At 40.6% G+C, this 12,909-nt stretch overlaps 1 protein-coding gene across 1 annotated transcript; it reads left to right on the top strand.

Annotated features, from left to right (window-relative positions):
- The first annotated feature begins 10,990 nt into the window (after nt 1–10,990).
- Nucleotides 10,991–12,594, top strand: BASP1 (brain abundant, membrane attached signal protein 1). The gene has a single exon (XM_010132015.1). The coding sequence runs from the start codon at nt 10,999–11,001 to the stop codon at nt 11,728–11,730; it is 732 nt and encodes a 243-aa protein (XP_010130317.1). The 5' UTR covers nt 10,991–10,998; the 3' UTR covers nt 11,731–12,594.
- The last annotated feature ends 315 nt before the right edge of the window (nt 12,595–12,909 follow it).

The raw sequence follows: 12,909 nt of genomic DNA, 5'->3' as shown, positions 1-12,909 counted from the left end.
TTTGTTTTTCTCCTTTTTGAGTAGCTGCTAGCTTGGAATGGTTCTGGCTGAGTAATTCCTATATCGGATTTCTGCCTTGCCTGGTTTGAACATAAATCTCTTAGTGCAATTCATGGATTGCACTAGCTGCTCGCTTTACATCTTGCCAAATGGACTTGTTAGCCTCCAGTCTTACGTAACCTTCCCTCTAGCAGAGCTGATCAGCCATCCCGATATAACCTGAACCAAAAACCAAGTAAAAGAAGAGAGTACAGTCAGTGAAGATGTCAGAAAGAAACTTAGGCAATCCATCTAGATCTGGGAGTCTTGGATCCAAGGCGACATACCCAACAGCTTAACACATGACATGGTACAGCTTATTGCCTGGCATAGCTCTTATTTTGAGATTATTAGAAAAGCTTTACCTTTTCAAAGTGGATTTCTCAAGGCAAACCATGATTGTGTTGGGACACAAGCCCTCTGTCAGCTTGTACCACTGAAACTGAAAAGCAAATTCTGCCTCTTTCCTCTCAGTCATCTATGGCTCGTTCTGAGTATGCGTTAGCTCACTACCAAACTGTGGCACTGAAGGAGTGTAGCAGGCTTCACATGGCTGCATTTGCTGATGCATACCTACAGTCCTTCATCTGCATCAAGATACACAGCTCTCTTTTTTCAAGTTTGGGAGAATATTGCCAGTCTTAATAACAGAAGGCCTAAGACATCTTGGCATTTTGAACAGCTATTCAAAGAGTGTAAACGAGCTAGTGGTGAAAAAGTGGAAGGAGAGCTTTCTAAGACACAAACAGAAATCAGCTGCTTGATGCTCTTTGCTTGCCAGTGATTGCTGAGTACCGGTTCCGTATTATTTTGATTAACCAGTTGAACTAAAGTGAAACTGGTAAGCCTGGTAATTTGAATGTAATGCTTTGTTTAAAGAATGGAGAGGGGAAGTGAATAAACTCACAATCCAGTATAAACAAGCATTCTGAAGATCAAAAAAGAAAATCTGGAACATGAGATTTTCTTTTGTGTTAAATGTGTGCTGTTTTACAAAAACGTATACTGTGCTAGTGTGAGAACCAGGAAGTGAGAATGACCAAAGTAACCAACTTACTATAACAGACCAAGCAACCGCCTGGTAGAAAATATATACGGCACAAATGAGTGTCTTGGAGCATGAATGTAAAGATTTTTCCAAGTTGTTGAGCATTCAGGCTTGCATTTCTCTCATTTCTTTGGAGCATTTCTTTACTACAAGACATTCTTAAAACAGAGCTGTGAGAAGCTGAGGGCTGATAAGGTGCTTACACTGATACTGTGGTCATAAGTTTTTTCTAAGAATGTGAAAAATACTTGTAATAAAGCCCAAAGACTTGCAGGGTTTAATTATAGGTAGCTTTGATGTTTCACAAAACATGAATTGACTTGCACACATTGACTTTGAATAGAATTTTTGATTTAAAATGAATCTTTGTACACAAGACTGTAAATCAAAAGTTGTTATTCCAAGGAGAAATGCAGCAGCTCTTCAGGAATTCAGTGTAAAATACCCTGTAAGTGCTGCTGAGCTGATAAGTGGTTTTGTGTTGGTTGCTTGCAGAAGGTTAAATTCCACCAGAGGCATGATGTGTAATACTGTCCTAAAGATGTAATGTTCTCACCTTTCTAGTGCGATGTTAAACTTGCAGTTATTTTCAGAAGAACATTCCAATTACTCATTTAACTGTCCTTAGAAGTTGTGTATTAACTGGAGGATGAAATCGGTTTAATCCCATGGCCCTTGCATATACCTTCATTTTTGAGGAATGTTGTTGCGGTGTTTGGAGCCGAGGTTCTTGGGAAGGTGGGCACATCACTAGTAACTGAAGCAGCTGCATGTTCTTTGATGGAGATCTGTGAGAAGAGAAGTGTGGGTGTTTTTATAAAATCAACCAACCTCTTCTGATGTCTAAGCCTGAAGCTGTGCTACCTCCTGGAGCATCAAGTGGATGTGCAATCATTTCCTTTTGAGGAAAATTAGAGAAAAACTATGGCTGCAGCTTAATATAGAGCTGAAACAGATAAAAGCAGATAGAAACTTAATCCTAAATCTTAAAATACTTTAATAGTTAGGTAATGGAATAAAGGAGTCAATAATAAGTACTTCATTTAAATTACTAATTTTTTATTTTGCTAAGTAAACTAGATACTGCATAGTTTGGAAGGAAGCGCTTGCAATGTTCTCATGAACACCATGACTGATGGTGGCTGCTCTTGCTTCCACATTTTCCTCCTTTCTGTGGTGCAGTTGTGAAGTCATGTGCTGCAGTTGTGAAGTCATGTGCTGCGGTCAAAAATGGTATGCTGCAATCCGTGTGGCTTGTATTTAAAAAAGAACAACAAAATTTAAAAGTGAATTTAGCTCATAGTTATAGATGTGGTTTCATTGCCTGTAGTGAGGATGTCATGCAAACAGAAGAGGAAAAATACATAGTCTAAGGATTGCTGTTGTCTCTGGTAGGTCTGAGCTGTCCTGAGAATCCCATTTCTAGCTAGAGGATGTTTTCTTACAGTCAGGTCATACACTCAGTGTTTTTTCCAGTGAGCAGCACCATGAGCAGCCTAGAGATGGGGAAGAAAAATGCTGAAGAATTTAGCAGTTACTTGGAGAATCCATTTTCAAAGTAAAACTGGCAGTTCTGCGATTTCAAAGCTAATGTATCAATTTCTTATTGCATACTGCAATTTATATTCTGAGGACTGTCTCAAGCTTGATTAAAACTAGTTTGACCAGTTAAATGGACATTAAAGCAATACAGTTTGTTGTTGGGTTTTTTTTTAAGTGTGGAATGTTAAACAGATATAATGTAAATGTAGATCCCCATAAATAATTGTCTCCAGTGACAGTTCCCTAGTTAAATACCCTAAGGGCTTTTTCCTAAAGTGACCTTGGCTCTCCATGTCCTTGCTGAGGAAATGTCAGGTAAGTTTGCAATTTATGCAGACAGGAACTGAGAACCTTTGCTATTGAAGAAAACGTATAAATGAGGGTTGTACAGTAATTTATTTTTTGGTATAGAAACCATAAATTTGAAATCTCTTCACGTACATCTCATATGGTACGTTCTGTGTTCAGGATGAGGCTAGAGAAATACAAGCTATAGGTGTTAAGCTTGAAAAAATCCCCTCTCTCAGTGTGCAGTCCCTCCAGGAATGAGGTCTTCCCACACCTGTTCTTCACTAGGTGTGTCGTATGGAGGAGGCTCATGGTTTTGTTGCTTACTAGCATCTGACTGACATTTTTGGAGTGCCTCTTTTGGAGGAACTCAAAACAGTTCAGGGGTCTGCAAGCCAAGCGTGCTGTTGAGATCCAGGACAGAGATAGCACTAGAGGGACAAAATTCCAACACAATGTGAATTAGAAATCGTCCCATTATCTAAGCTTTTATCACCTTGTGTGGTTTTGTAATCAGACATGATGGTGGTGTCTTAAGTATTTGAGGGAGGCACAAAGTGGCTGGCCATAATTGGAATAGTATGTGCGGAATCTCGCCTCTCCCTTGGCTGTGCATGTTCCTAGGACCTGAGCAGTTTGAAGAGGTGGGTAATAACCATCGCTGAAATTTGCATAATTTCGTATTTAGGAACTTAATTCTAGGATACGGATTACAAAGCTTTGGCTAGTGTAAAGTACTAAACTGCTTCTTGGGGAGTCATGCACGAACCCCAAAGTGATGTGGCAACTTAGAAAGAATGAGGAGGAGCCATATGCTTGTATTTTTGGCTTAGTCTTTCAGGTCATTTTGAAGCCTGGAAACTGTTTCTACAAGAGGTGTAGAAAATCTCTTGTAATTTAATTTTCTTGTAAAATTAATCTCAGTCTCTGCAAAACAGGTGTTTACAGCAGAGTTTCCCCTTCCAACCATGTGCCTAACAATAGTGTGATTAAGATCTCAGTCTGGGGCAGGCTGACTTTTGGCTGCATGTGTGTACCTGCATGAGCACGTCTGCAAACTCTTTTTATTATCCAAGAGAAAACATACACCGTTAATTTGAATATAAGAGAAACGCTTTCAATGTGAGCTGGGTCTCAAGTCCGTAGGAAGGCTGGTAGGATGAATGGGGCAGACGAGGCAAATAGAAATTGATGGCAGCGTTTTTAATTTGAGCAATTAGAGCATTGGACGAACTGAATGCAAGGCTGAGTAATACATACACTGTGCTGTAAAAAGAACCTATTTTATGCTTCTTCTGTGTTGCTCGGTTTTTATTATGGCTTTTGTTTCTGTTACAAGCAATGCAAAACAGCCTTGCGGGAGCTGCCAGGGCTGAAAACTGGAGTCACTGGCAGTTCGATCTATGCTGCTGCGCAATGTAGTGTTATGTTGGATCACTGAAAAAAAAAACCCAAACAAAAAACAACCAGTTGTGGCAAAACAGCAAGATTCTTATTTGAAACCAACAATAGGAAAGTATTAAATAATGCTAGTACCAAAATGGATCAGCTGCAGATAATTGGCTCAGGAGAACAGGGGTGATGTTATTTCTATCCGTATTAGCTGGTCTCGTAAAAGATGTTATCTCTGCCTACAAAGCACAGCCTTGCCTGGGGTGGGTGGGGAGCTCGTACACTGCAGAGCATTTCTTTATGCTCGTTGACTTGGGAAGGCAGGACTGGTCTATGTTCTGCTCGTGTTTTCTGCAAGATGACTCTGTAGCTGGGGAAGCTAAGGGTGTATTGGCCTAAAGAAATGAGGTGTTTGGTTTACGTTTGGGAGCACACCCCCAAGACGGACTCTGCAGCGCACAGGTCAGTACTTCGCTAAAGTGGTTTTAATATAGGGTTACACACATGGGGACTGCATAAGGCAGTACCTTGATGTATTTGTTTCCACAGACTCCTACAGCTAAAGTAGTGCTGGTGTCTGACCAGAGTCAGACTGGGTGGTGGATCTTCAGCCACTGGTCGCTTCAGTCCAAGTCAGGAGGATGCAAGTCCACAGTCTTCGATTGTTGCTTTTAATGTAATCCATAAACTCTTCATCACTTGATCATTTGATTAAATAATGGAGAAATTTTATTTTTATTCAGGAATTCTGCCTAGCTAGCTAGCTTTTTTCCACACAGGGTGCAACGACGAGTTACACATGCAAAGTGCTTGTAATTTCAGGTTAATACTAAATGAATTGATAATTTTGGCAAAACCTTTCCATGTGATGAAACTGCTGGTCTTCATTCCTGTTCTGTTCTTGGAAAAGTAAGTTCCTAACTGATGAATTAATACATATCTCAGAGCTCAAGTATTTCACATGAATGTTAGTAATGTCTTAGGGACAGTTTTTTAATTTGCTCTCAAAATAGTTGTTATCTGATTATTAACTTTTCTGAAAACTTGCTGTACTATTAGTAGCTACGCTTCTCAAATGAAGCAGTTACTCATGTACAAGTTCTTAAATAGCCAGGTACAATTTTATTTCAGTATGAGGTATGCTTAAATTATTGTAACTAATAATTGGAGTCTATTATCATCGATAATAAGTTAGATAAATTAATGACAAATGGCCCATATTAAAAAAAATCATCCTTCCCATTTTCGCGTGGTGTACGTGTCCCCAGGATTTTCTAGAATATAAAAACAGAAGAAGTTCCAATTTTAAAGTTTTTTAAGACATTTGCATCAAATGTATTCTACTTCTCACCAGAGGAAAACAACTGATATCTGGCTGAGAATAAAACTCTTACACTTGTCAATATTACTTCTTGCAATTCCTTGATTGTCTACATATTAAAATTGAATAGGACAGTACCAAAACTGGAATTATGTTCTTTTAAAGATGAAGTTTAGGAAATCAAGTGAGCACAGTTTCTGTGTTTTAAGCATTCACTGTTCTTTTACTAGATCTTGAGATTCATGAGACTTTGGAGATAGGGAAGGAGGCACAGTAGTTAAGGGAAGGATAAAAAATTATCTGTGGTCTGTAAAGAAAACAGCACAAGTGCCAAGCCAAGATGTTCCCAATTTAATATCATGATGTTTAATATCACAGCGACAAACACACTGAACTGTTCAGTATTAAAGGACTCAGAAAAAACATGGCTTCGTTGCTATAAGATGAGGGTAATGAGTCCAATTCTACCTGGAGGTACGCTACAGACACCTAACATTAAGCTGGTAACCTGATTGGCCAGGGCTGGCGAGATAGGCGTCTGTGTGTGTGTAATGGGAGACATGAAATCCTACTCCATATTTTGAGAAGCAGTAAGTTCTTTTTTTTTCTTTCTTTCATAACAGTTTCAGAAAATCTTTCAAGTTCTGGAAATTACTCGTTTCCTTACGTTCCTATATATGACCTTTTATAAAAACTTGCCTTTTTTTTTTCCTCCTTTTTTAACCAGAGGTGTAGGAGGAATCAGTGAGGTACAGAGATGGTTTCAGTAATGTTTTTTTCAGATATTTTTATTTATTTTGAACAGCTGGGGGGTGAGGCAGCTGCTGAGGTCGGTATTTCCTTTGATTTGGAATGTTGAAACCGTTGCTTGGGAGGGATGTGCATTTTACAGCTCTTGTCTGCAGGCAGTGTGAGATAGCTCATGCCTGGGAACAGGCTTGTGCAAGGGCTGCTTTGGCCTGACCCACCGCACGTGCTGCATTGCGCTGAAGGCAGTGGGATTTCAGAAGGTAGTTACTGTCTTCCTCACCTGGTTTTTCTGGGGGTGAACTGAGCTCTCTACACTTTGCATGAAGTTGAACAGGAGTTTCGGAAGTTTAGCTTTGACAGTCAGACTATGGTAATATACAGGTGTATCTGTGGTTTTGTGCTTTCCTGACGCACTGTTCTCTGAACCGAGAATGAGGGTGATAGCAAGCCTGTTTTTCTAACAGCCAGACCCGTTCATGGAATCTGAGAGTGTATGCTAGATGAAACATTTAGAAGATAAGAAATTTAATGGGGCAGACAAATCTTTACTTAAAAAAGAGAGATTGTATGAGTCTAATTCTAGGGACTTTTCCAATATAGAAGCACAATCTGAAATATAAAACTTAGGAATAATATTTATTTTCCCAGACCGTACAAATGTATGCTGCCTGTGTTCCAGGGACTCATCTCCATCAGAGCAGCTCAGTCTCCAGGTGTAAAACCTGAAATGTGATGTTCCGTGAGTTCTTCATGCTGTATTATGGTCTTACGGACATTAACTCTTTATTTGACACTGTTGTACCAGGAAATCCCAATTATCAAGAATATTCACTTTTCAAAGGGCTTAACATGTTCTAGGTGACCTGTAGACATGATATTTTGCAATACAAACATAGTCAGAATATTTCTTTTATACAGTAAGGAGGATACCCATGCAAGTTCCCAGTTCTTTTCCTGCTTTCTGCAGAAGAATGGAAACTTCAGGATGAACACAACAAACAGCAGCTCTTAGAAACTGAAGAAATCCTTGCTCCTGTTTTAGAAGTCTTCCACAGTGGTATCCGGATCTGTTCTTCTTCCATGAGAAGACCAATACAGTGAAAGAATACTGAGCATGCTGAGAAGCAGATGAAATCTATTGTAACGTCAAAGTATTGCTCTTCTGAAGCACTGGTCTGCCAACTGTTCTTCAAAGTTCCCTGAATATAACTGATATATTGCAAATTAGTGTATAAAATCTGCTTATGAACAGTTTCTCTCTAGATCTTTCTCTGTTCAGTAGTGAGGAGGCACAGCCATCAAATGCTGTGCCATTTTACAGGAATGGTGCTCAGCACCAAAATTTTCAAGGATCTTTCTTTTGGACACGCTTGCTACAAAGTGCTTTCCACGCTGCTGGAAGCTGCTAGAGCTAGTTCAAAACCACTACGTGTCAACGGCAGTGGCAATAACTGAAGCCATATTTGGTTTTAGCCTGTATGGTAAATAGTTGTAGGCAATTTGTTTTGCTGAGTCTGTCATTCACAAAGTGGATGAAGTGATTACGGAGGTTAAAGAGAGTCAGGGGAAGTGGGAGAGGCTGAGCAATAGAGCCAGGGCCATCTGTCTTACTGGGACAGACAGGGTACCTCCTTTTTGTTCGACTTTAGTCCTCTGGTGGAGGGGAGAAAAAGGGTCTGCACTCCTACAGGTGTTAATATGTACGTTGTAATACCGAGTGGGTTTAACAATTTAGGAATACATACCTCAGTGACTTCAAGAACTTTGCTGTCTGTTTCACTTGTGAGACATTTCACTGAGGTTCAGTTTCGTGCGGCACCAGGCAGGATTATCCCAGCTAGAATATCCAGCACAGTCACAGGGATGTTTAATTGACTTGATCTACATGTTGCTTTTCTTCCAGGTACAGCTGGTTGTAATTTTAAAATACTTTTTAATGTCTGCTTTGTGTCTGCTGTACCCTGGACAGTTCAGAGCTGTCCTTCAGGCATAGTTAAGGTGGGACAGGGACTAGAACGGCATCTGTGTGAGGCAGTGGATCACGTGGGGGCTGTTTCTGGAGAATGTGTGGCTTTTAAATGGGGGGATGTGAGATTCAGTGTCACAGAGTGAATCTATTCTGTTCTAAAGTGGTTGAAGCTGTGCTGGAAGGTAGCAGTCCTTCTGTAACCGTAAATATTTACTGATAGAACATAATGATAGTCTCTGAACTGCTTCTCCATCTTCTGCTCCAGTATCTTGAGCCAGCTGTCTGTGATGCAAATTGAGACACAGTGATTTCACAGCATATCTCCGAGGAAAGGCAGTGCCTGTTTCTTCTCATAGTGCGGGAGCACATTTCCCATACGCATGCTTCTCTGCTTACTAAAGGTCCTTTGGCAGTTCTGCAGCCAGCTGTATTTGAGCTTAAAAGGTTTTTGTGGGAGAAAATATAAATTGTGGTGAGCTACCGTCCATGAAATAGCAAAATCTGGAAAAATACAGCAGACTCAGCAAATTAAATCAGGATCACAGTACCTGGGCTTTGCCGGGAAACAAATACAGGCTTAATTAGGGACTGCAAATTAGGATACACACATGGTATAAATCTCTGATCCTGCTGACTTGGGAAAACCCTTTCAAAGTATTTGGTTGTAACTGTACATAAACATAAGCTGGAACAATCTTCATGGATTATCAAGAAGCCTGTAAATTTGTCAGATAACAAACTAATGTCTGTAGCCTGCCCTAAATACCTAAAAAGCAGATAACTCTGCCAGGAAGGTAGAGGTTAGATTGCTCAACTGTGGCTCTGTGGAAGTTAAGCCTTTTATTGCTGTTTCCCATAAAATTTCAGATAACAAAGCACTGTTTCAGTAAGTTTACATTACTGTGTTCTAACCCTTCAACAGTGTTTGCAAATGGTTATTCTTTTTGAGAGCTGAAATCAGCAAGGTCTCTGCTGACCATAATATCTCGTTTTTGCCCAAGACATGTAGAAGGTTTGCTGTTGGGCTGTGCCTGGGCCTTGTTTCTGTGTTAGCAGAAACTCTACTAAGCGGCAACTAGTTCTTAGTGGTATTTAAAATTATTTAATATTCAGCCTTCTGTGACCATTCAGTAGGTTTGTATTCACAGTTTTGGCAATGGTGTGAAGAATACAGGGCCTACCTTTGCAAAAAAAAAAAAAAAAAAAAAAAAAAAAAAAAAAAAAAAAAAAAAAGAAGGAAAAAAGAATGATTACTCTGTCCTGGAGAATTAAACATTTGTTTGACAGTACTTTGAAAAAATCACCTTCTCCTATTTTCACATAGTATGAAACTAGGATTTTTTTTTCCTTAACTTTTCATTGAATATGAATGATATATTTGTTTTATTACCAGAACTGTAATTTTTTAACCAATCATAGAGCTTTTGTGTTCATTAACGAACTGATGTATTTGTCTCTCGTTCTGTTTTAATAGACAAAGTCTACTTCATGAAAGATTTTGTATATTCTTAAGTTAAGGCTCTCACATGAAGGGTATATAAGTACTGGCATGGTTACACATGTGCTTGACTTCTTTTATACAACTGAACTGTACCTGATCACTTGTTGTGCTTGAAAACCATGAACAGAGGCTACAAAGCCTGCACCCGTCTTTCCTCCCCCTGTTTTTGACTGCGTCATGTCACGTGCCACATATTGCCCGTAGGCAGAAGTGCCTGGTTTTGCTTCGGTTGCCGTACTGAAGTGGTCGCAGGCTTGCTGTGTTTCAGGCTCTGTGTTTCCACTGCAGGGGACTGTGAGGCGCTGCTGTGTGTGTGAACGTGGGGCTTCCAGCAGGCAACCCCTGCAAGAGCTGCAGGGTGTGTGGGGACGACCCCACTCAGGAGATGCTCCTGCTTCCTGGGGCTGCTGGAGGGTGGTGAACACACCCCTCTGGGTGGAGGAGGCATGTGTTCCCCACCTCTCAGATACCATCAGCCCTGCATGTAGGGTGTATCTACAGTGGGAGCTGGCTGTGTGGGTAACAGATGGTGAGAGTGGAGTGAGTAGATGCAGTCTTCAGTCTTACAGACAACATCAGCCTTCTCACTGAATGACTATAGGCTTGCTTTGATTCTTCCAAACCTGAATGAAAAACTTGTTCACAGGTTTTGGTAGAGTGATAGTGGACTTTGCGTCAACCAGAGGTGGATGCTGAGATTGGCAGTCAAATTCAGTTTGTGCCCAACCTGAATATAAATATGGCTTTTTTCTACTTTCACCCTTTATGTCTCTTTCTCAGGATACAAGAGATTGCGATGTATGTTAGTTCTCCATCATTTTGTTACACCCTATTTTCCCTCTCCCTTGAAAAATAACCAGGTTTCAAGGGGTTCGGAGAAGAACTGTTCACAGGGGAATGAGGCAGAAGGGAGTTTCACTGACTGAGGTGCTGCAGGGCTGAGCAGGGCATAAGCTCCGCAGCAGTAGTGCTCAGCAGCATCAGTGTGTTCAGCTGATAACATCTGAACGAATCTGATTTAGTCTCCTTTTAAGAGCCAGCAGCAATTTTACTCTTTCACCTCAGTTGATCTGATTTTGATTCTCTTAGTGATAAATGCTGGGCTTTGGGTAACCACCTCCTTCTCTTTTCTGTTACAGAGCTCCAAGATGGGAGGCAAACTGAGCAAGAAGAAGAAGGGGTACAGCGTCAATGATGAAAAAGCTAAAGACAAGGACAAGAAGGCTGAAGGAGCAGCAACTGAGGAAGAGGAGACTCCAAAGGAGGCTGAGGATGTCCAGCAAACCACAGAGACCACAGAAGTGAAGGAGAACAACAAGGAGGAGAAGGGTGAAAAGGATACTCAGGTCGCTGCCAATAAGACAGAAGAAAAAGAAGGGGAGAAGGAGAAAACAGTGACCCAGGAAGAAACCCAGAAATCAGAACCAGAGAAGTTGGAGTCTGTTGTTGATGCAAAAGTAGAGCCACAGAAGAGCAACGAACAGGCACCCAAGCAAGAGGAGCCCACTACAGCCTCTGCTCCTGCTGCCAGTAGCGAAGCACCCAAAACTTCTGAGCCTAGCAACGATGCAAAAGCTTCCCAGCCTTCAGATGCCACAGCTCCCAGTAAAGCAGATGACAAGAGCAAAGAGGAAGGGGAAGCCAAAAAGACTGAGGCTCCCGCAACGCCTGCAGCCCAAGAAACTAAAAGTGAAGTGGCCCCAGCTTCAGACTCAAAACCTAGCAGCAGCGAGGCTGCACCTTCTTCCAAGGAGACCGTGGCAACAGCAGCACCTAGTTCCACTGCTAAGGCCTCGGACCCTGCAGCCCCACCAGAGGAAGCGAAATCTTCTGAAGTTCCAGCAACTAACTCGGATCAAACCATAGCAGTGCAAGATTAAATTGGACAGCCTGTTGAAACAACCACTTAAAACAACCTGTGTCTTTTTTTTATTTTTTCAGCTATACTAACTCGTTTCAGATCTGAAATAACAAATATGTATTGCCCAGAAAGAAAAGGAGAAAAAAAAAAAGAAAAAATTAAAAGGATGTCCCATCAAGTTGGGAGGGAGGGGGGAGAATCCAAATAGTATTTTTGTGGGGAAATATCTAATATACTTTCTGTCAACTTGACACAAGTCCTGGATTAAAAAAAAAGTAAAATAAATGGATGTCTGAAAGTACAGCACATCTTTTGTATCTGAACTGCTGTAAATGCACTCCACCAATGTATCAAAATCTTCTTTTTGTTCTGTAATGGGGTTTGGGAGTGATGCGTTTGATTCTGCCCACTAGGTTTGTGCCAAGGCAATCAGATCTTTATGAAAGCAGTATTTTCTGTGGTTTTTTTATTTACAGCCTTTCTTATTTTGATATTTTTTTTATGCAGTGGATGAATGCCAACTTTCAGACAAAACCCACTTAGCTGTCCACATATTTCTCAATGCCAATCCTCCAATTCTTCCTCTCCAAATATTTTTTGGGAGTAAAAACATTCTCATCCTACTTAGCCTACCTAGATTTCTCATGACGAGTTAATGCATGTCCGTGGTTGGGTGCACCTGTAGTTCTGTTTATTGGTCAGTGGAAATGAAAAAGTCTGCGTTCATTGCAGTTCCAGTTTCTCTTCCATTCTGTGTCACAGACACCAACACACACTCATTGGAAAACAAATGAAAAAACAAAATGTACAATGGATGCATTGAAATTATATGTAATTGTATAAATGGTGCAACAGTAATAAAAGTTAAATAATTTAAAAAATATAAAAGTGTAAAGACTGATTAAATCTTCACTTTTACCCCTTTGGAACTGGGCAAAGAAGATTTAGAACTTAGAGAAGTGTTACATCTGGGGCTGTTCACTCTCCTATTTATAGTGAAGGAGAGGCAAGGAAAGAACCATCAACCTCATGGTCCTAGAAACATGCTGCCATAAACTCCTACATCAGCCACAAGCATTCACAGGTGAAGCCAGAAGGAGTGGCAAATGAACAGCATGTCTCATAGATGCTTTATCCCTGGCAAAGCAGAAACAGCTTTTGCTTGTGTGAGCATGTGAGGAAAATGCTGTTTTAAAGA

Source organism: Buceros rhinoceros, unplaced genomic scaffold, assembly GCF_000710305.1.
Source record: "Buceros rhinoceros silvestris isolate BGI_N320 unplaced genomic scaffold, ASM71030v1 scaffold6250, whole genome shotgun sequence".
NCBI classification, from domain to species: domain Eukaryota; kingdom Metazoa; phylum Chordata; class Aves; order Bucerotiformes; family Bucerotidae; genus Buceros; species Buceros rhinoceros.
This window is presented reverse-complemented; position numbering and strand designations above follow the sequence as displayed.